The 20777-nt window shown below is 33.1% G+C and overlaps 2 protein-coding genes and 1 pseudogene across 4 annotated transcripts; 2 read left to right on the top strand and 1 right to left on the bottom strand.

The window, feature by feature from the left end:
- Positions 1–9314: 9314 nt before the first annotated feature.
- LOC107886101 (protein NRT1/ PTR FAMILY 6.3-like) lies at positions 9315–12148 on the top strand. 2 transcript variants are annotated; one of them, XR_001680640.2, is made up of 4 exons: positions 9358–9868; positions 9964–10003; positions 11121–11199; positions 11869–12148. XR_001680640.2 is itself a non-coding variant. In XM_016809936.2 (3 exons), the coding sequence occupies exons 1-3, from the start codon at positions 9762–9764 to the stop codon at positions 11974–11976; spliced, it is 255 nt and encodes an 84-aa protein (XP_016665425.1). In that variant the 5' UTR covers positions 9315–9761; the 3' UTR covers positions 11977–12148. The 2 variants fall into 2 exon arrangements, 1 of the variants encoding a protein (XP_016665425.1); XM_016809936.2 differs by lacking the exon at positions 11121–11199 and having other exon boundaries at positions 9315–9868.
- Positions 12149–12631: 483 nt separating this feature from the next.
- On the top strand, positions 12632–16056 carry LOC107887571 (protein NRT1/ PTR FAMILY 6.3-like; annotated as a pseudogene).
- Positions 16057–18753: 2697 nt separating this feature from the next.
- LOC107886099 (probable lipid phosphate phosphatase beta) lies at positions 18754–19719 on the bottom strand. Of its 2 annotated transcripts, none has more exons than XM_016809933.2 (2): positions 19092–19719; positions 18754–19019 (listed from the first exon to the last, which is right to left on the bottom strand). In XM_016809933.2, exons 1-2 carry the CDS (start codon positions 19529–19531, stop codon positions 18923–18925), a joined length of 537 nt encoding a protein of 178 aa, XP_016665422.1. In that variant the 5' UTR covers positions 19532–19719; the 3' UTR covers positions 18754–18922. The 2 variants fall into 2 exon arrangements, with proteins under 2 accessions (XP_016665422.1, XP_016665423.1); XM_016809934.2 differs by having other exon boundaries at positions 18754–19004.
- Positions 19720–20777: the final 1058 nt, after the last annotated feature.

The following is a 20777-nucleotide window of genomic DNA, read 5'->3' as shown; positions in this document are numbered from 1 at the left end:
AAATTATAACAAGGTCCTTCTAGTAACAACCTATAAGCAATACTCTTCTTCTTATAGCTTCATTTCCTAACATTGACTCTTCTTATCAGCATCATTTTTTTTCAATATTATTAAAATCCGATGAGTTGAATTGAAATTAACTAATTTCATTCTTCAATTACTGTAATATGATAAATTATCAATAATTGTTTTCAACTTGTAAAATATTCAGTATAGAATAAATAAATAAAAATTTAGAAAAAACGCTTGAATTAATTTTTTAAAATATATTTTGTAGGGTTATTTAAACCATATTAGATTGGTTGGTCGAATTAGTTAATTTGAGAATTGGTCAAAGTATCAGTTTGAAGAGGAGTTTTGAATCGATTGATTCTAGAATCGGTATAAAACGGTTGAATAAAAAAATTGCTTGAATCGGGCGGTTGAGCCGGATTTTTTAATTTATTATTTAATTATTTTTAATAATTATTTTAATGGGAAGTAGGTGCACATTAGCTTTTGAACTTTTTTTTATCCATTTTGAACCTTGTACTTAAAATTTGTTATTCATTTAAGCCCATTGTGTTAATAAACAATGGGGATAATATAACTTTTAGCCATTGAACTTAGCAAGTATGTCCACGTTGGCCCCTGAAGTTGACAACTAGGTTCACTTTGATACGTCTACTCTTTTTTTGGTTCATTTTAGCTCTTGAACTTGAAAATTAAGTCCATTTTGATCCCTAAACTTGGAAAATCTAAAACTTTGATAATATGACACACTGAGTTTGAAAATTTAAAAAAAATTTAGATGATGATGTGGTAGAATCCCAGAGTTTCATATTCAGTAAAATTATTAAAATACTGAATATAACACTCTAAGATTATACTGCATCATCTAATTTTTTTTTAAATTAAACTCAGAGTGTCGTATCATTAAAGTATTAGATTTTTTAAGTTCATGGATCAAAATAAACGTAATTGTCAAGTTCAAGTGCTAAAGTAAACAACAACAAAAAAATACAAGTATCAACTGAACCTAGTTGTCAAATTTAAGAGCCAAAAGTTACATTATTTATTTTTAATTGAATTGATTCAATTAATTGAACCAATGAACTGATGACTTAATCGGTTCAATCACTCATCCGATTTTTAAAAAAATTCTTATTGATTTACAAGCCCACCCTGGTCCAAAGCATTAAATTCAATATTTTTGTTTTTTTTTACAGTAAAATTTTAAAATTTTTTAGGTTTTGGCTTTATCGTCATATATGATAAGAGTTTAGGTTTTCAAAATTAGTGGTCATAAAATGATGCTTAAGTTTTGTTTCATTTGAAACTTTTCCTAAATTTAATTTTTTTATTGGTTTTTATTTTGAATTAGTTGAATGGTCTGGCTCTATCAGTTTGGTTCCAACTGTACTTCTCAGATGGGCAGTTCTTGTCAGTAACTCTTCGTGGCAAGATATAATTATAAGTCGCCTTCCAACTTTCAATTAAACCAAATGTGATTAATTCCCATAAAACAAAATAAAAGTTTGATTTAAGGGTGTTCATAAGCAACACTTTAAAAGATTATATAATTATCAATTGAAGAATTTTATTCTTATTTAATCTATTATTTTTAGTTGAATTTAATAAATAACTATAATATACTAATTATATGTGTATTTTTATAGATATCACCTTAGTCAGCATTAGATTAAGGATAGCATTAGCCATTAAGCAATTAAAAACAATTGGACACATATTTCAACTAAAAGCTCCTTTTGTGGAGATGTTCTTAATTTACTCGTTGCTGGCCTGGGTCGTCAGTTTCCTTTCCAACGGAACCTACCATTTTTAGCTTGTGCTATTTTCGCATTAATATTGGCACACTGTTAGTGCATTTCATACGTTGTTATTATTCCTATGCTGTATGAGTTGAGGAATTCATAGTTAGGAAGTATAGTGATGTGTAGCTAAATTATGAATATGTGCATATGTAAAATAAAGTCGAGGAAAAAAAAAAGGGTTATCCATGTTATCGTATCTCCTGGCCAACAACAAGTTATATATGATGTGCCTAAATATCTTTGTTTTACCTAAATAATGAATATTTGCATATGTAAAAAGACTTAAAAAGTACCGAGTAACGTGAACTATACATGATTTACATATTTCTTGATAATTGTAGTGTTTCATATATTTTCAAGCATAGTAATGAAATGTGGAAAAGTGTACTGATGCATTGGCGAGAAACTCCAGGGTATTGGGAGATTGGGATAAAGACTCTGATAACCACTCTTTTCGTATAAAAGCAGACATGAGTCCTTATCATGCATGTAAGAAATACAGTGAACCCATGGGCACTAGCTAGGTGGCTAGGGAAAAAGTAGAAATAGATTTTGACCTTCAATTCGTATAAAGGAAGGAAGCTTTCTTTTTCATTTTTATTTATTAAAAATTTCCCAGCAGCTGGTATGGCCATGGGAATTGGATGGTGTTCATAGCAAATGAAATTTGAACCGTTAACCAAAAGACAGGTTTCTGGGAGATAAAAAAGTACAAAGGTCCACATACTTGTGTTGTTGATACAGTATCACTGCGTGTTTAGGGTTTTGAATAATACTGCTATTAATTAATGTTGCATTATTTAACGTACTTCGTTGACAGGTGTTTAACAAGATCATCCCAAGATGGATTCAAGCGTGATAGCTAGCTTAATATTACCGATTTTGAAGGCGGATCCAAGGACTTCTTTGTCATGCATAATTGCCAGTATTCGTCGCCGAATGAGGTACACGCCCTCTTACCGCAAGGCTTGGATAGCTAAGTAAAAGGCGTTGGAATAGATGCATAGTGGGTGGGACGCTTCATATAATGAAGTTTGCTAGTAGTGTTAGATGCTGGAGAGGTACGTCCCAAGTTGCATATCAGACCTTGAATCGGTCCATGCGTACTATAACGACCGATTGCTCCATAGATGCCAAGTGTTTAAACGTCTGTTCTGGAGCTTTAAGCTATGTCGAGACGCATTTGTGTACTGCAATTCATTGGTACAAATTGACGGTACATTTATGTATGGTAGATATACCCATCGGCTAATGCTAGCTCTAGCACAGGATGACGGTGGGAGAATTCTTCCAATTGCATTTGCAATAACACCGGAGGAGTCAGCTAATGACTGAGATTTCTTTCTTTCTAGGTTAAGGTGGCATGTATGCCATTAACTGATATCTGTGTTATATCGGATCGGGACACTAGAATACGAACTGCAATTGAACAACATGGAAGCCTATGGGATCGCATACACCATCGGTATTGTCTAAGGCACGTTGCGTCTAACTACTACAGGCAAATCGGTCTACGACTGAACGAAAGAAACTGACTAACATGGGTATTTAATCTCTATTAATCTACTTTTGGTTGTAAAATTGAATTTTTTCTAAATGAAATATTGGTATGTAATTTTCGCTATCAACTTATATTGGCAGGGTATGAGATCAATAAGGACCGTTTTCATGAGATGTTGAGGATTTTGCGTTCAGTTAACGATCAAGGCGCAGATTACCTCTACAACATACCCTTCAAACAGTTAACACAAGCATACACTGTAACACCCCTAACCCGTATCCGTCGCTGAAACAGGGTTACAGAGTGTTACTAGTACATACAGATAATTTACAGATAAATCGAAACATTACTATTCACTTTCTGAGATCATATATATAGGCGCAGATTACCTCTACAACATACCCTTCAAACAGTTAACACAAGCATACACTGTAACACCCCTAACCCGTATCCGTTTACCTCTACAACATACCCTTCAAACAGTTAACACAAGCATACACTGTAACACCCCTAACCCGTATCCGTCGCTGAAACAGGGTTACAGAGTGTTACTAGTACATACAGAACATTTACAGATAAATCGAAACATTACTATTCACTTTCTGAGATCATATATATAACAACCTTTATTTGGGCCCTTGAAGCCCAAAATGAACATTAAAATCAAGTCAGAACTCAACTGATTTCTCATAAAATTTTTCGCTTAATCATCAAGCATTCATATTTAAAGCTAGATCATATCTTTATAAAATACCACATTTCAGATGCGCAGAATAAAATACTTGCCTTAGACATTTCAATCCAACTTCATACCCAACAAGCATCATATTGAAACTAGTCATATATATACATGTCATGATATGTATCGTTCTCAAACTGTTTTCTTATAAACATATATCATTTATTTTCCTCCTCCTCCTCTCCATTCCACATCCTTAATGTATATAACATTCTTGTAAGTACGATTTCACAATTTACTTATTAATGCTCACATCAAACTGTTCACACGAGTCATAGTCACTCAATTATTTATAATTCGAGCTACAGTGCTCCAAATTAAGATCCGTAAATTTTTCCTGAAACTAGACTCACACATCATTCCACCATAAAATTTTCAAAATTTTTGGTTTATCCAACTAGTACAATTTATTCATTTAAGTTTCCCCTATTTCACTATCCAACAGTTCTGACCTCTCTTCACTAAAAATTAATTATATCATAGTACAGAACTCGGATAATGTTGTTGTTGATTTCTATTGAAAATAGACTCATTAAGGATTCCAAGCATATAAATTTTATCCTCTAATTAATTTTCTCCAATTTTTGGTGATTTTTCAAAGTCAAAACAGAGGAACCCGAATTCATTCTAACCTTGTCTCACAAAATTCATTATATCTCATAATTTACAATCCAATTGCTTACACTGTTTCTTCTATGAGAAACTAGACTCAATAAGCTTTAATTTCATATATTATTCATCCTCTAATTCGATTTTTAAAATTTATGGTGATCTTTCAAAGTTAACCTACTGCTGCTGTCCAAAGCTGTTTTAGTTCAAGATGTTTATTACCATTTTTCCTCTAAATTTCACAGGTCATACAATTCAGTCCTTGTTCAATTAGCCCATCTATTAAGCTAATTTTTCTCAATTAACATTTTATTCCATCATTCTAAACTATTACACAACCTTTGAAAATCATAATTTTAACACTAAACCTTAATTCACAACTTTTTCACAAATTAGGTCATAAAATCAATTTCTATTGAAATTACTTGATAAAATTATCAAACAACAAAATAAAAGCCTCAAATTCATTTTATTTCATCATAAACAGCCAACACTTATCATTGATAGCTTTTAATTTTGTTCATAAAATCAAAAACTAATGAATTAAACACTTGGACATAATTGTAAAAGTCACAAAAACATAAAAATCTCAAATAAAAGGGCAAGAATTGAACTCACAGATGTCAAAGTATGAAAAACCAGCAGCTTTCAGACTTCCCATGGCGTTTTTGCTGAAGAAAAATGATGATATCTCTAGATTTTTCAAATTTGTCTTGTTTTATATGTTTAATTTGTAAAATTTCCCATTTTGCCCTTGTTTCTCCTTGTCTTTTTTGCTGATTTTGTTGCCCAACCGTCCAGCCCATACAATTTGGGTCCAATTTCCTTTTAAATCCCTTCTTTTTAATCACTTAAACTATTTAATCACAATTTAATAAATTTCACACTATTTTCAATTTAGTCCTTTTTAATGAATTGACTAACCAAACGTTAAAATTTTCTAACGAAACTTTAATACTAACTTAATAACACTCCATAAATATTTATAAAAATATTTATGGCTTGGTTTATGAATCCAAGGTCTCGATACCTAGTTTTCAACCCAATTTACCTGATTAATTATTTTAAAATCGCAAAATTCACTAATTAAAAATAATTCTTTTAAGTTCGCGCTTGGCCTATAATTATTATTTGTTAAAATTTCTAAACTTACTCATCGGATTTAGTGATCTCGAATCACTGTTTGCGACACCACTGAAAAATTTGGCTATGACCGCAAACCTGGCTGAATGCATAAATTCTGTTCTAAAAGGAACGCGTCATTTGCCGATAACCTCAGTTGTGCGAGAGACATATTTTCTTTTGACGACACTATTTCCAAAGCGAGTAGTGAGTTATAAAGGCCAAATGCAGGGAGGCCATATATGGTTATGGAAGGTATTGTAAGAAATTAAAAAGACGAAGGCGCGAGCCAATAGGATGCACACTATGTGTCACGATTGTGACAACCTATGATTTCGTGAAATGAAGTTTGACAGACTAACTCAATGTATTACCGACGAGGAATGTCGTGTACACCTAATAAATAAGACTTGCGACTGTGGGACGTTTGACGCACTTCGTGATCCATACGCTTATGCAATTACAGTTTGTTAGAATCTCCGTTTGGATCCCATGAGATATGCCGACGAAGTGTACAAAGTAGAAAACATGTACAATGTGTGGAGACACGTATTCCCATCGGTCCCAGATGAACGTAAGTGGTCATCTATATCACTTACTCCGTTTAAGCTGTTACCGGATAGAGAATTACGTCGCAAACCAAAAGGTAAACCTTACTCGAGTAGAATACATAATAATATGGATATCCAGGAAAAACGAACCAACAGAAGTTGTGTGGATGGTGTAGGAACCCAGGTCATACAATTTGATCATTTTCAAATCGAAATAGTTGATAATTGCTGTAATAAAACGATGTTGCATCATTTTTATTTCGCCTTATTCAAAAGAACTTATATTTTATTAAAATTATAAAATTAATTTACTATTAAAATATAAAAAGTAACTATTTTTTATTAAATGAAACAATATAGAAACAATTATACAAATATATATTTTTTAAAAAGTAATATATTTAAAAAAAATCAATAAATGAGATATGTCGTAATTAGATTTTGTGCTACTTATCGAGCACCTCAGGTTCCTCAGCTTCCTCTGGTGTATCTCGACAATAGAATAGTTTACCAATGAGACCTTAACATGCCAAATGTTCGGATTTTGAAAGAATTCTTTCAAAATTACTGTCCGTATTACCGGATCCTCGTATGGTGTCCATTGAAACTATATAATCGGGATAAAAATATTAGTTATATACATAATACTAAATCCTAAATATTAAATATGAAACGACTATTTTTTATATATTTTTTAATACTTACTTGCGCTTCCGACCGTTGGTCTAATAGAAGTCGTATATCTTTAAAAGCAGTAGGTATTCCAACATAACTTGCCGGATGGTTCCACCTAATTAAATAAATTTTCAGCATATAATTTTATTTTAAATATATAGAATAATTATAAAATCAAATAAAAATTTTACCTTGTTATGAGTGAGAATGTATATGAGTGGTTCACTCAAGGACATAAAAATAAAAAGCAAAACCGAGCCCATGATTTTAGTAGTGATAGGAAACCTCCAATTTTGGCTTTATTTAGTGGCGTCGCCCCGCAAATCTCCCTGGTACAATATTACCAACACGACAAACCCCCAACTAAGTTCGCCAGTTGCTTTAAAATCAATGAGTTTCAGCAGCCACCTCAGATGTACGAGGTTTTGTGACAAGTCTGGCATCAGATAACCTCCAATCATCTCAAGGATGTATGACCGAGCATATCGTATTCTTTCTAGTTCAGTCGAATCATTCTCCGGCCCTAGAAATTTGTCTTATAACCAGCTAATCTCGATTTGACCTTTGTAAATATTATCCGAAATCGTACCCAAAAGATTGTTGCATATGGCTCCCCAATCAGCAGATTGAAAGGACATGGTGAGTGCAGCCCCATCCACCGGCAATCCTAATTGTAACTGGACGTCTTCCAAAGTGATAGTACACTCTCCTCATAGAAGATGGAATATGTGCGTCCCCGGTCTCCACGTCTCTATTAAAGCACTGATGAGTTTCGAGTTCAACTTGCACCCCCGGCCTATAGTGGCCGCGTGCCAAAAACTTGCTTCTCTCAAGTAATTTTCTATCAACGGTGATGGCAGATCAAACATGTTATGAATATAGTATTGTAACACCCGATCTACAGACTGTTATAAAAAATTATAAAATACAAATTAATTAAAATTACGTAAATGAAAAAAATATTAAATAATATTTAAAATTTAAAATTAATTAAAATTACGTAAATGAAAAAAAATTAAAAAAATTCAAAATTTAAAACAAACTGTTACAATTTTCATTTGTTCGACAGAGATATGTTTATAACCGAGACGAATTAATTCCCCAACCATTGCTAACACGATCAGATATTTTTGAAATTATAAAAAAAACTAATTTAGAAAAAAAAATTAAAGTAAATAACTAATTATAAAGAGTTTTTTCTAAATTTAATGAGAAATTTGAGAGCTTTAAAGAGAAATTGTGAAGATTTTTTGCTAAATTGTTAAGAATTTATGTGTGAAATAATAAGAGTCGAGGGGTTTATACTCTCTTTTTTTACTGTTGGAACCCCCCCAACAGTAAAAAAAAATTTCCCGTTGAAATTTAAAAAAGCAAAAAAAAACGCTTCCTCAATGGAGAGATTTTCTGGCTTTTTCCCCCTAAAACACTGCCACGTAAGCGTGTTTTGTAAAAATCGGCCCTTTACTGTAAATAATGATGTAATTGGCACATTTCCGTAAATATACATGAAAAAAGGTCTTTTTAGGTAATTTAGTCTCTTTTATGGGATAAACTTAAACTATCTTTACCCTACAAGATTGAAATTATAAAGGAGCAAAATATTTGACTGTAGAAAATAACGAAAAATTGAAATATAAATATCGTTGTTCCAATCAATTTAATATATATTTAAAATTAATTGTATGAAATGGTTAAATTAATTTTGATTGGGGAAAGTACAGAATTAATTTATTCACATAAATAGCGCATGATCATTTGTGTGTGTGTGTTTTTTTTAATTTAAAATCGTCATCAAAATTGTTATGGGTTTATCATTTTTTAATAATATGTTAAGTAATTATATTTATATTTTCTTGAAATCTTATATAAAAATAAATAAATTTCATTTGACCATGAGAACATAAACAATGAATGAAGACCTCTTAAATACGAAAACAGAAAAAGACGCCTGTCACACTTATATTTTTTTTATCAGGAGGCATATTTTCTATATTTTATAAATTCATTAATTTCACTTTATTCGAAAATAAAAAGGTTTTATAAATTATTTTCAGGCCCAAATCCGATGGGTTCAAATATTTAATTTTACATTATAAAATTAAAGGATTAATTTTTTTCCGGAATCGACCTTTCATTCCAAACCACGTTTCAAAAATTTCAACTTTGGAGTACATGTATCAATCATTTGTGTCCAACAATTAGTTAAATAATAGCATAGCCAATCAATCTAGGCCAAAAGTGTCATTTCCTTCAAATTAGACCTTTTATCTCACACGTTGGCCTCAACATGACTGTGCTACCACCCAAGCATCCTTCATTCCCCTTTCTATAAATAACCCCTCACCAACCATTGCTCCCATTACAACTCTTTTCTATCAAATTCAAAGTTAGCTAGCTTTCTGTAACCCTTGTCTCACCTTGTATCGAACAATGTCCCTCCCTGTAACACAAGGGAAAATCCTCTCTAATGCCTGGGGCTACAAGGCAAGCAGACCGAGTGGTCCAAGTCCGATGGCTGAACCAATACAGCTATGATTCTAAGTCTTTCATCCCGCACCTCCTCCATTTGAATGCTTGAGTTTTTGCTTTTACTTTTTTCTTTTTAAATTCTCGTAGGCGTTTGGTTTTGAGATAGCTAAGCGGATGGGGTTTTCTTTTGCCTGCGTATATCTCTGTCAGGTGGCGAGGCATGTGAGAGGCTAACAACGTTAGGTATCGCTATTAATCTAGTGACGTATTTAACTGAGACCATGCATTTTGGGAATGCTACCGCAACCAACATAGTGACCAACTTCCTCGGCACCTCTTTCATGCTGTGTCTGCTGGGTGGTTTCATCGCAGACACTTTTCTTGGCAGGTTTGGCCTCTTCTCTACCCCTAACACTCACAGCCACCTTTTCTACTTTCACATGCACCACTCTCAGTTAACCATGAATTCTCTCCTATTCACAGATATCTCACCATCGCAATCTTCGCCACCGTTCAAGCAATTGTAAGATTCATTTCCCCTGACCTGAAGATTAATTATTTTCTCATTTTCTTTAACCTGCTACTTTCGTGTTTAACTTCCCACCTTAAATGAAAAGCTAAAAGTTCATTAATCTTTAATTACTTTATCGAGCAGGACGTCACCATATTGACCATCTTAACCATAATCCCAAGCCTAAGGTGTAATGACCCAAAGTTTATGAGTATCGAAAAAGTGTATTTTCGGGTTACCATTTTTATAAGATGAATTCGTAAATATTTATTAGAAATATTTACGAAGTAAGTAGTGTGATTAATTAGATTTTTGGCTAAGTGAATTAGCTTGAATTAAGGCTAATTTAGTGAAAAGACTAGATTGAATATAGGGTAAAAGTTTAATTATAGAATAAAGAAAAGTGAATGGACTAAATTAGTAAATAAACTAAAAAGGGGACAAATGTGTGGCATAAATTAATTCATTTGTAATAATTGTATTTATACAAATGTAAATTACATATGTATTTACTTATATTTTAAGTATGAGATATTTAATATATATAATATATTATTATAACAATTTAATAATGTAATAAAGCATAAAAGAAATAAAATAGAAAAAGAAAGAACAGAGAATGAAAAGGAAACAGAAAGGAAAGAAAAAGTAAGGAAAAATAGGGTTTTGAGGTTTGAAGCTTAATTGGTGAGTCAATTTAGTCTCTTTTCTTGTAATTTTGATGTTTTTGGAATTTTGGAATAAAGTCTTACTTGAATTATGTTGAAATTTAGAAAGTTAGTGAATTTTTAGATGTTGATCAAGTTGAACAATTGAATGAATTATGAGATAAAGTGATAGAAATTCAAGTTAGAAGTGAGAGAATGATTGAATTGTAAAGAGAGATATAAGTTTTGTTATAGTAGGGACTAAATTGTTTAAATAGTAGAATTGATGTTTTATATTGAATATTAAGAGTTGAAACTTGTTTAAAATAGGTATTAAATGAAAATATGAGATTTAGTTGAAGAGAAATAATGGTTATGGTGGAAGGACTAAAATGAAATTTATGTAAAAGTTACATGGAAAATAGAAGAGTGTGTTATTAAATGATATGTATTGATGATTTTAAATGTTAATTTTTCCGTAGCTAACGTAGCACCGAAAACGTCATTGAAGAAGGGAAAAAAGAAAGTGAACGAATATAACGAATAAACTCGAGAACAACGGTTTGTATTTCTATAAACTAAGCTTTTAAATTAAGTGTTGTATGTATTACTTTATTATGTATAGCAAATATATAAAAGGTAAGTATTGTTATTTTTGAAATGCAATAACTGTTATATAAAAAAAATTGAAAGTGAAATGGAAACCCTATTAACAGTGTCGGGCTAGTCGGGTATAATTGGCATGCCATAAGATTGGAAGTATTCAGGATATTTCAACTTTGTGTCGATAAGACACTATAAGTGTCGCCTTACTGTTACTGTTACTGTTACTGTTTCAGACTTGTTCCGATGAGGTACTCTGTGTACCGTTACTGTTACTATTACTATTATTGTTATTGTTACTGTTACGGTGTATTCCGGCTTCGACCGATGAAACACTATATAATATCTCGGTGTGTGGGTTGGATCCGTATATCCGTTCAGATCCGAGTTATGTTAATAGGGGTAAACTACTGTACTGAATATTGAAAGATGCTGATTGAAACTATATTTTCTTACTGAATATGATTTTATTGATACATGTTACAATGATATAAGGATAATTGAATGAAAATTTTGCGAAGTTCTTATTGTTAGAATTTACAGTTATGTTTAAATTACATATTAAGTACTGGTTTATAAAAATATCACTGAATGTATACTCAGCGCACGGTTTGTTTCCTTGTGCAGGTTAGGTACAAAGTAAATAACATCTCAGCATCCAAGCCAACTCCCGAACTCAAATACTTGGTGATGTATCTTATCTTGAGGAATGGCATGTACCTAGGTTATCTTTGATGTTATTTTGAATATAAGTAATGTTAGTAAAGAATGTTAACGGATAGTTAACAAATGTAATGTATGTGTTATAATATAGTCCATTTTAAATTGATTTAAATGGAATTTAAATACAAATTTTGAAGTTTCTTTGTTGAATGGTTAATAAAATACATATAATAATTGTTGTTTTGATGGTTTTAATGTGTATTAGATATGTTTAATCATGTTTTGGACTGGTTGAAGATTGTATTTAAATTGCTTATTATTCAAGGTTTGTAGGGTTGGTAAACTTGAACTATAAGGTTCATTTTGAGTCCACACGGCTTGTCACACGAGCGTGTGATCAGACCGTGTGAGACACACGACTTGCACACGGGTATGTTGATAGACCGTGTGACCCCTGCATCCTTAAATATGAAGTCAGGTTAGTACACAGGCAAAAGACATGGCCGTGTGTTTTGGTAGTGTGAAGGACACGGGTTTTAAGCACGGTCATGTGTTAAAATCGTGTGAAAATGGCTTAAAAATGGTGAAAAATCAGTTTACCACACGTCCTAGCCACATGGGCGTGTGCCGAGGCCGTGTGCCCCTTTGATACTTAAGAAATTTCAAGTCAGAGCTCACTTGGTTCAGTCACCGTACTGGTGTACATCCAAGACAATCTAGGACGTGAATGGGGCTACGATATTTGTGCTTGTGCAATCGTGATAGGGTTGGTGGTGTTTCTATCGGGTACCAAGCGCTACCGTTTCAAGAAATTGGTTGGGAGCCCATTAACCCAAATTGTCGCAGTGTTTGTAGCTGCGTGGAAGAAGAGCATTTGGAGTTGCCATCTGATTCATCGCTGCTTTTCGAAATTAATGATACAACTGAGGGACTGAATAACAAGAAGAATAAGCAAAAGTTGCCTCACAGCAAGCAGTTCTGATTAGTATTCTTTTTGAAAACCAATCTTTAGTTTTATTTCATTTCTAAACACGAACAATAGAGGACAAATAATTAAGACATGCTAAACATGTTATTTTTGCTGCTTCATACAAATATTTTCATAAAAAGTAATATGAAGAACACGTTAACTTGACTAATCTTAATACGTAAAGTTAAGAGAAGTTGATGAATTTCATTACCTTCTAAAATTTTGTATTGAATCAAAAGTGAAATCTTGATCTAGGCTAATAAAACAAGGATACAAGAAATTGGACCACAAAATTTTTATGTTGATTCCCACTAATCTAAATAATAGAATACAATCGAGATTAAAACTAGTATAGTTAATTAGGAACACGTGCAATCTTAAAAGTCGGCAATATAAGGTTAGGTGGCGGACCAGTACCTGATAGATAATCATCAACCATTTGGGGGTGTTTAAGGCAATCAAAGTGTAAATGATTGAATTTCCTCTCTTTTTTTCATTTTATAAGATATTTGGTTTAATCTGGATTGTGAAATTTAGGGGTGTTTAATGATGAAATGATTAAAAAACATGGGGATTGAGACTTTAATGTATGAGTTAGAGGTAATATTATTCAGTAAGGAATAGAAAAAGAGATCACGAGCCACCAAACCAGACTGTCTCCCGATCGATCCTCACGAAATCTTGTATTCAAATCATCACTTTACACCTTCACCATCCCCAGTTAAGTCTGTTCACCTTACTGAACGCTCTATTAATAGTAACCATATCTTTTTTGACACTTGTGGACATTCTTTAATTGCCTTTGATATATGGGTCATAATTATAAAAACACATTAGGATAACCTTTTATTTATTATTGGCTAATTTTTGTTTCGTTGCTTGGTATTGTGTATAGTTCGACATTTCAACTAGTGTTGTAAAAGGCTTTAATAACAGGTATATTTCTTTGGTTGCTTAAATTTTATATCAACCACTTGTAGCTATATAATTCAAGCCACATAATGCTATTATTGAATTCGACTGTGACATCAAACCGATGAGGTTTTTTATTTACATCTCTGATACGAACATTGTGGGGAAATAGCATCTCAGTCAATAACTTGTCCATTTCCTCATGATATGGATGTCGAAACTGACATACTACCCTGAAACTAGGCACATGTCATGTTTATCCTTCATGCTTCATGGTTATCCACTTCACAATCAAAAGGAATCCGCTTTATTTATCAAGATGAATATATGTTGAACCCTTCATTGCTTAATCTCGTCGATATTGCAGGAATATGGTAAGAAAGACATAATACACATTTAACAAAATATGGCATGAACAACGACACACAATGCACAAGTTATAATATGAATTATTAACTTAACGGAATTCATTAAATACCTTAAATATGATGATGATGATGTAATTATCCAAAATACAAACAATACTGTAGCTCTAAATTATTATGGGTTCCACAAAAGAAAAAGAGATTCTGGGCTTGTCTTATCTGTAACGTGATATGTTTGAGCATCTGGGGTCCTTTGATTAATTAAAAAATGTTTTTAATTGCGCCCCAAGCTAGGGAGCGGTATCGATGGGATCCCATGTTTGTCCAACTGGCCGACAAGGGAACAGATTGGCTTACAAATTGTAGAGCAAAGGATTATCTTCACGTGATTGCTTCAAATGCAAGCAGCATCCATTGTTATTGTGCTATATTTTTTATATGATATGCATTTTTTTCCCCTGAGTTTCGATCCTAAAATTTAAGAGACCCTGCTATGGATTTTTGTGCTGTTATATTCTGCCTATTGACATAGAATCCTGCAAGGTGCATGGATGTATATATATAAAACAATAATTGAAAGGTTGAACAGTTTTTTAGTTGATCCTCAAACAAAAGAATATTCATTTTTCTTCACTTCTCGGATGAACGAAAGGTCATTCTTGGCATGCTACCCATCTATTACAAAAACATGTTTCTAACCTCGTTGCAAGCCAAACTTCTTTGATTCTGTACATATAATAAACATATTCACAATTTTAAAGAAGCTTGTGTGGTCCTATTATATTTAACATCACACCAAGGATTGATTAATTCTTAGGGGGATCACATTTCAAAGATGGGTTTCCAGTATTGGGCATCAAATATTAGTTCCCCAAATCGATCAAACCCAGATAATTCCTTCAAAAAAAAACAAGTACCAGTCACAATACTACTTAATAATTTTGAAGCAAAAGCAAAGAACTTAACTTTCTTTGCTTGAAATTATTCTTGTTTCTTTACCATATTCTATATGTACATGTAAAGAGGGCTTCAACCTTATTTTGAAGTCAACCTAAGGACTTATATATATATTACAAAGTTACAAACACAAAATCCGAATGAAAGTGACTTAGCTACCTTAACAGATGTTGAAGAAGTGAAATTGGTGGTAAGGATGTTACCCATTCGGGCAACCACTATCATATTTTGGACCGTCTATGCCCAAATGACAACCTTTTCCGTGTCTCAAGCTATGACCATGGACCGTCACATTGGCATATTCTAGATCCCACCAGCGTCACTCACAGTTTTCTTCGTCGGCAGCATTCCTTTGACTGTCCCAATTTATGACAAAATCATTGCTCCGATTGCAAGGAAAGTGCTTAAAAACCCACAAGGGTTAACTCCTTTGCAGAGGATCAGGGTGGGTTTAATATTATCCATTATAGCAATGATAGTAGCTGTACTGACGGAAATCAAGCGATTGAGGTCCGCAAGCTCACATGGACTTACAAATGATCCATCAGCTCAAATCCCAATGAGCGTGTTCTGGCTGATCCCCCAGTTTTTCTGGTCGGGGCTGGGGAGGCCTTTACATACATAGGGTAGCTCGATTTTTTCTTGAGGGAATGTCCGAAAGGGATGAAAACAATGAGCACTGGTTTGTTTTTAAGTACCCTTTCATTAGGGTTTTTCGTTAGTTCTGTGCTGGTTACTATAGTTCACAAGGTGACTGGAACCAAGCATCCATGGCTGCCAGACAATCTGAACCAAGGGAGGCTCTATGACTTCTACTGGCTTTTGGCAATCCTGAGTTGTTTGAACTTGGTAATTTACTTGGTGTTTGCTAGGTGGTATGTGTACAAGGACAAGAGACTTACGGATGAAGGGATTGAATTAGAAGAAGCAAAAGCTACATTCCATTAATATGGATATTGATAATAATGTTTCTCTGGAATTGGGGTGGACAAGTATACTTATCTTTGGGCACACCGAATATCTCTTCTCAAATATATACGGCAATTGCAGCAAGACTAAAAGGATGATCAACCCCATTTACTAAGAAAAGGACAAACCAGTCGGAGCTACGACAAATGAGCTGCATCACCTTCACATCAATACCATAGAAATAAAATAAAATACACCAAAACAGCAGTGTGAAATATGTATTTGCAAAGAGGACTGCTGTTTTACCTAGAAACCTGTTATGGAACAAAAAGAATTGTTTGATCGGAAACTCTGAGAAAAACTGTTTCCATTTAGACTTAGCATCCACTATTCTCAGTTCTCAAATACCAAGAATGGGCTAAGAAGAAGAAGGCAAGCGCTTGAAAAAGATGGACTATAAGCAACAGTTAGATTGAAACATTTGGCTTAGTCCAACTTGCGATAGAACCTTCAATATTTACCGTAAAGTTCACTACTGCCAGCATTAACGTCGGTCCAATAACAACCTAATAAGTGATTCTATACAAGGCAATGACATAAAATTTTCTTGGGAAGGAATATGTACTAAGTTTATAAGGCCAATAAGTAGCTTTTACATGTCTATTTGCACAAAGAAACTGAAATTGAATAACCAAAAAATGTTTCAAGAAAAATATAAAAAATTGTTCTCAATCTAGGATGGATGATTTTCATTACCTGTTAATCTAGTTAGACCTCAAAGAAAATGTTTATCAAATATTCATCAGAAAATAACCAGAGACAATTGTTATATATGTTAATAATATCTGGTACAAACAAATCACCTTGGATCAATCAAAGGGTATTGAAATTATTATAACAACAGGCACTAGTAAGGCTGGACTAGGAAAAGAGAACAGTAAATTTCATTTAACACTACCATCCAGATATATCCATCACTAAACACTCCAGAGATAAATCTTTTGATGGAAGATTTTTATATGGTTTTAAAAGTGAGGTACCGTTAATAGATAAAAGAAAAGAAAAGAACTTAAAACTGGCATCTTTCATCACTTAATTAAAGAAACAAGGAAATTCATGTATCTGTTTGCATAATTGTCAACGATTTAAAATGAAGGAGAGAACTTCCATTTAATTGCTGTAACGATGATCATCTACAATATGTAAAAAATACATCTACAGTAAGCTATAGCAATGAAGCAACTGAAATATCAAACAATACCTTCCTGGATGTACAGATCCTTTACAATTATGAAATGATCTTGGAAGTAAGAAAACATATACAAACTGACTAAACATCCTTACTATCAAACCCTTCATGTATGAAATAATAGTGATAGCATACACATTTGTAAATCGAATAGTCATTTCTAATGGTTGATACACGAGCTTCTCTATGAAAAGGTCATTGAGTTTATACGACTAATCAAACTCCAGCTCCTCAACATCAATAAAGTGTTGGATCATGACTAGGTTGATTTACATGAGGAATTATGATACTAACTTCATTCAACTGACAACAACCATGTTGTGGTCATACAAAGAACTAGCTCCCTCATCCAACCAAAAACTAAAAGACCTTCAAAATGTGACATTACTAAGAAAAGTAGCCAATATGACCTGCTAAAACTCACTTAGAAAGCTGACTGGCAAATGAAACTACATGCAACCTTACGCTTCATGATAGCAAAAGAAACATTATAGCAAACATTTCTCAAGCTTATAAATTGTACATCAAAACAAAATTTTGAAAAAGTGATAATTGATTAGCTTAAAATACATAGTTTGAATTCCAAATATCAACAACTTTTGCATCAATTATCACAAAGCAAAAGAATTCCCCCATGTAGACAGTAAGTACAAAATTTAGCAACAAAACTCAACCCTATAAACAGATGAAAAAAATAACTTAAAATTGGCATTCATGACATTTTTAATGAAAGAAACGAGGAAATCCAAGTAATCTTTTTGCATAGTTGTCAACAATTCAATAATGAAGAGGAAAACTTCCAATTAAATGCAGTAACAATGGTCATCTGTTTTATTAAAAATGCACCTACAGCAAGCCATAGCAATGAAGCAACTGAAATATTAAACAATACCTTCCTGCCTGTATATGTCCTTTACGATTATGAAATGATCTTAGAGGGCAAGCTAATCATGTTTAACTAAATTCTAAGTTACCAAGTGCATAAAACAATTACAATATACAAATATATCTGCCTTGCTAACCAAAGTATTGCAGTAAGAAATACATACAAATCGATTAAACATCCTTACAATCAAACCCTTCACGTGTGAAATAATAGTGGTAGAATACACATTTGTAACTTGAATCATGATTCAATGGTTTATAGGAAAGCATCGCTATCAAGTCAAAAGGAGGCCACCGATTTTTATAGAATCAATCAAACTCCAAATGGATCATGACTAGGTTGATTTACATGAGGAATTATGCAACTAGCTTCATTCAATTAATAACAAAACATATTGTGTTCATAAAATGAATTATCTCCCTCAGCCAATCAAGGACTAAAATAACTTCAAAAGGTGACTATGGTAAGAAAAGATGCCAAAATGATCTGGTAAAACTCATTTAGAATGCCGTGTGGCAAATGAAACTATATGTAACCTTACGCTTCATGAAAACGAAAGAAACATTGTAGCAAACAGTTCTCAAGCTTATAAATTGTACAATTTTGAAAGCAATCCAAAGAGTGATAAATAATTAGCTTAAAATACATAGTATGAATTTCAATTATCAACAACTTTGAAATCAATTATTACAAAGCAAAACAATTCCCCCATGTAAAAAGTACAAACATTAGTAACAAAAAATCAAACCCCATACCTTTGAGAACGCTCTCTAAAATCTCAAAAACCGAAACGCAACAATCCCTTCAAGCACCCCAACAAATGCCCCGGCCAAAACGTCGGAAAGGAAATGCCTTCCAAGCAAAACCCTTGAAATAGCAGTCAGAATAGCCCAAACCCATACGCCAAATAGAAAAAAATCGGGTTGAAATTTAACCTACCGTAGAATAAAATCTGAAATGAGTCCCCCGTGGTTTTGAAAAATAAGGTGGAAGAGAGTAGCTAAAAACATAACCCTTGAAGCGTGGCCACTAGGGAATGAGAAGTTATCAGCGCGAACAGCAGGGGACATGTTTGGGTTGTAATGAGGAAGGGTACGGCGGAAGATTAGTTTGATGAGGCCGATCAAAGCGAGATCGAGGAGGTGGCCGAGGATGAAAGGGATGAATAGAGACGAAAAGGAAGGGGAAGCGAGGAACAGAGAGAGGGAAACAGGGAAGGAGAACCAGAAATCGGCGGAGTATTCGAGGAGGAGGAGAAGGAAAATTGGGAAGATAGGCTTGAAGAGTGTGTGGAGGAAGAGTGAAACCGAGGCGTCTATGGTTATTAGGGGCTTCAGGAAAGATGGGAATGATGTAGTGGTTGTTTCCGGCGACCCCATTGGCGGCGTGGGTAGGTAACTGAGTGAGTGGAGGGTCAACTCTCACAAAATACAGTTTACAGTTAAAACGTGAATTGTTTCATAGGATTGCCTGTTTGGGTGTGATTGGATGATAAGGCTGCCGTTTATAATATGGGCCTTTTCGGGCTAATTATGAGTGCCCTGTTATGGGCTTTGTAGGACAATTTAATGGATCTAATAAGATATATTGGACCAGCATCTTTATTATCCCAAATGTGTGCGATTACTGTTTTGTATCTTAAAACTTTTCTATTCACCAAATTGAATTAAGCAGTTTAATATTAAACACTTGAGCTATTCAAATGTAAATATCAAAACGTTTAATACCTAAATTACCAAATTAATAACTTTAATTTCATGTACTAAAGAATTTTTTGGGCAATTAATATAATCAAATTTAAACATAATAGCTCCAACTTGTTAAAACAACACCATGAGATAAAGTGTGTACATTTTGACATACCATCAGCCTTTAAATCTACTAGATTATCCATTTGTTTTTTGTAAACTTTAAAAATGCAATAACATTCTACTTATTTTCACAAAATCAAAGTGAGGAAGGTTTAAATGATTAGATCAAATCAAAGAGGTTTTAGTACACATAGCCAAATTGTATAGCCAAATATGAACGAGGAGATTCCAGGGGTCACATCCGATTAGCTAGATAGGAATGTCTCTATAACATGGACAATAGAGATGGCATGGGACCAACTATTAACCTTTAGGGTTTAAGGGTCATGTGAATTTCAATGCACCTCTCATAGAATTTAAAGAAAATTTAGATTTCCTCCGAATATAAACGCACACAAATTACTCTTTGGATCTACCTCTTGATTCAATGGTATTCTAATAATACTCTCATTTCCAACCATAGAAGAAGGGGTCCAATTAGACTTTTTATAGAGAAATTTTTTTTATTTTTTTATTTTTTGTAGAGAGATATGAGTAGATATTTTTTTGTTGAGGTGATTTTGATCACTCAATGAGATGTTTGTACTATTCGTTGAGATCTAACAGATCTTTATGTAAGTTAATGATAACAGTAGAGTAAAAAGGTAGTTATGGTATGAGTTCAAGCCAGAGGTATAGTGCACCTATATGTCTAAAGTACTGTTCAAGTTATGATACAAGATAATCTAGTTAGGAGTCAACTAGATTGTATAACCGTGTATTTAAAATATTAAATTTTCATTTATTTCATTCTCAGATTTTGTAGGCCATTATG

The sequence above is a fragment of the Gossypium hirsutum genome, chromosome A12, assembly GCF_007990345.1.
Source record: "Gossypium hirsutum isolate 1008001.06 chromosome A12, Gossypium_hirsutum_v2.1, whole genome shotgun sequence".
NCBI classification, from domain to species: Eukaryota; Viridiplantae; Streptophyta; class Magnoliopsida; order Malvales; family Malvaceae; genus Gossypium; species Gossypium hirsutum.
Note: the sequence above shows the minus strand (reverse complement) of the source record. Positions and strands in the feature narration are given on the sequence as shown.

Coding starts and splice junctions, on each gene's coding strand:
- LOC107886101 (XM_016809936.2), top strand. CDS start 9,762: ATGCATTTTGGGAATGCTACCGCAACCAACATAGTGACCAACTTCCTC. Junction 9,869..9,963: donor GCAGACACTTTTCTTGGCAG/GTTTGGCCTCTT, acceptor TCCTATTCACAG/ATATCTCACCATCGCAATCT. Junction 10,004..11,868: donor TCGCCACCGTTCAAGCAATT/GTAAGATTCATT, acceptor TTCCTTGTGCAG/GTTAGGTACAAAGTAAATAA.
- LOC107886099 (XM_016809933.2), bottom strand. CDS start 19,531: ATGGGGTCGCCGGAAACAACCACTACATCATTCCCATCTTTCCTGAAG. Junction 19,020..19,091: donor ATTTCAGATTTTATTCTACG/GTAGGTTAAATT, acceptor TGCTATTTCAAG/GGTTTTGCTTGGAAGGCATT.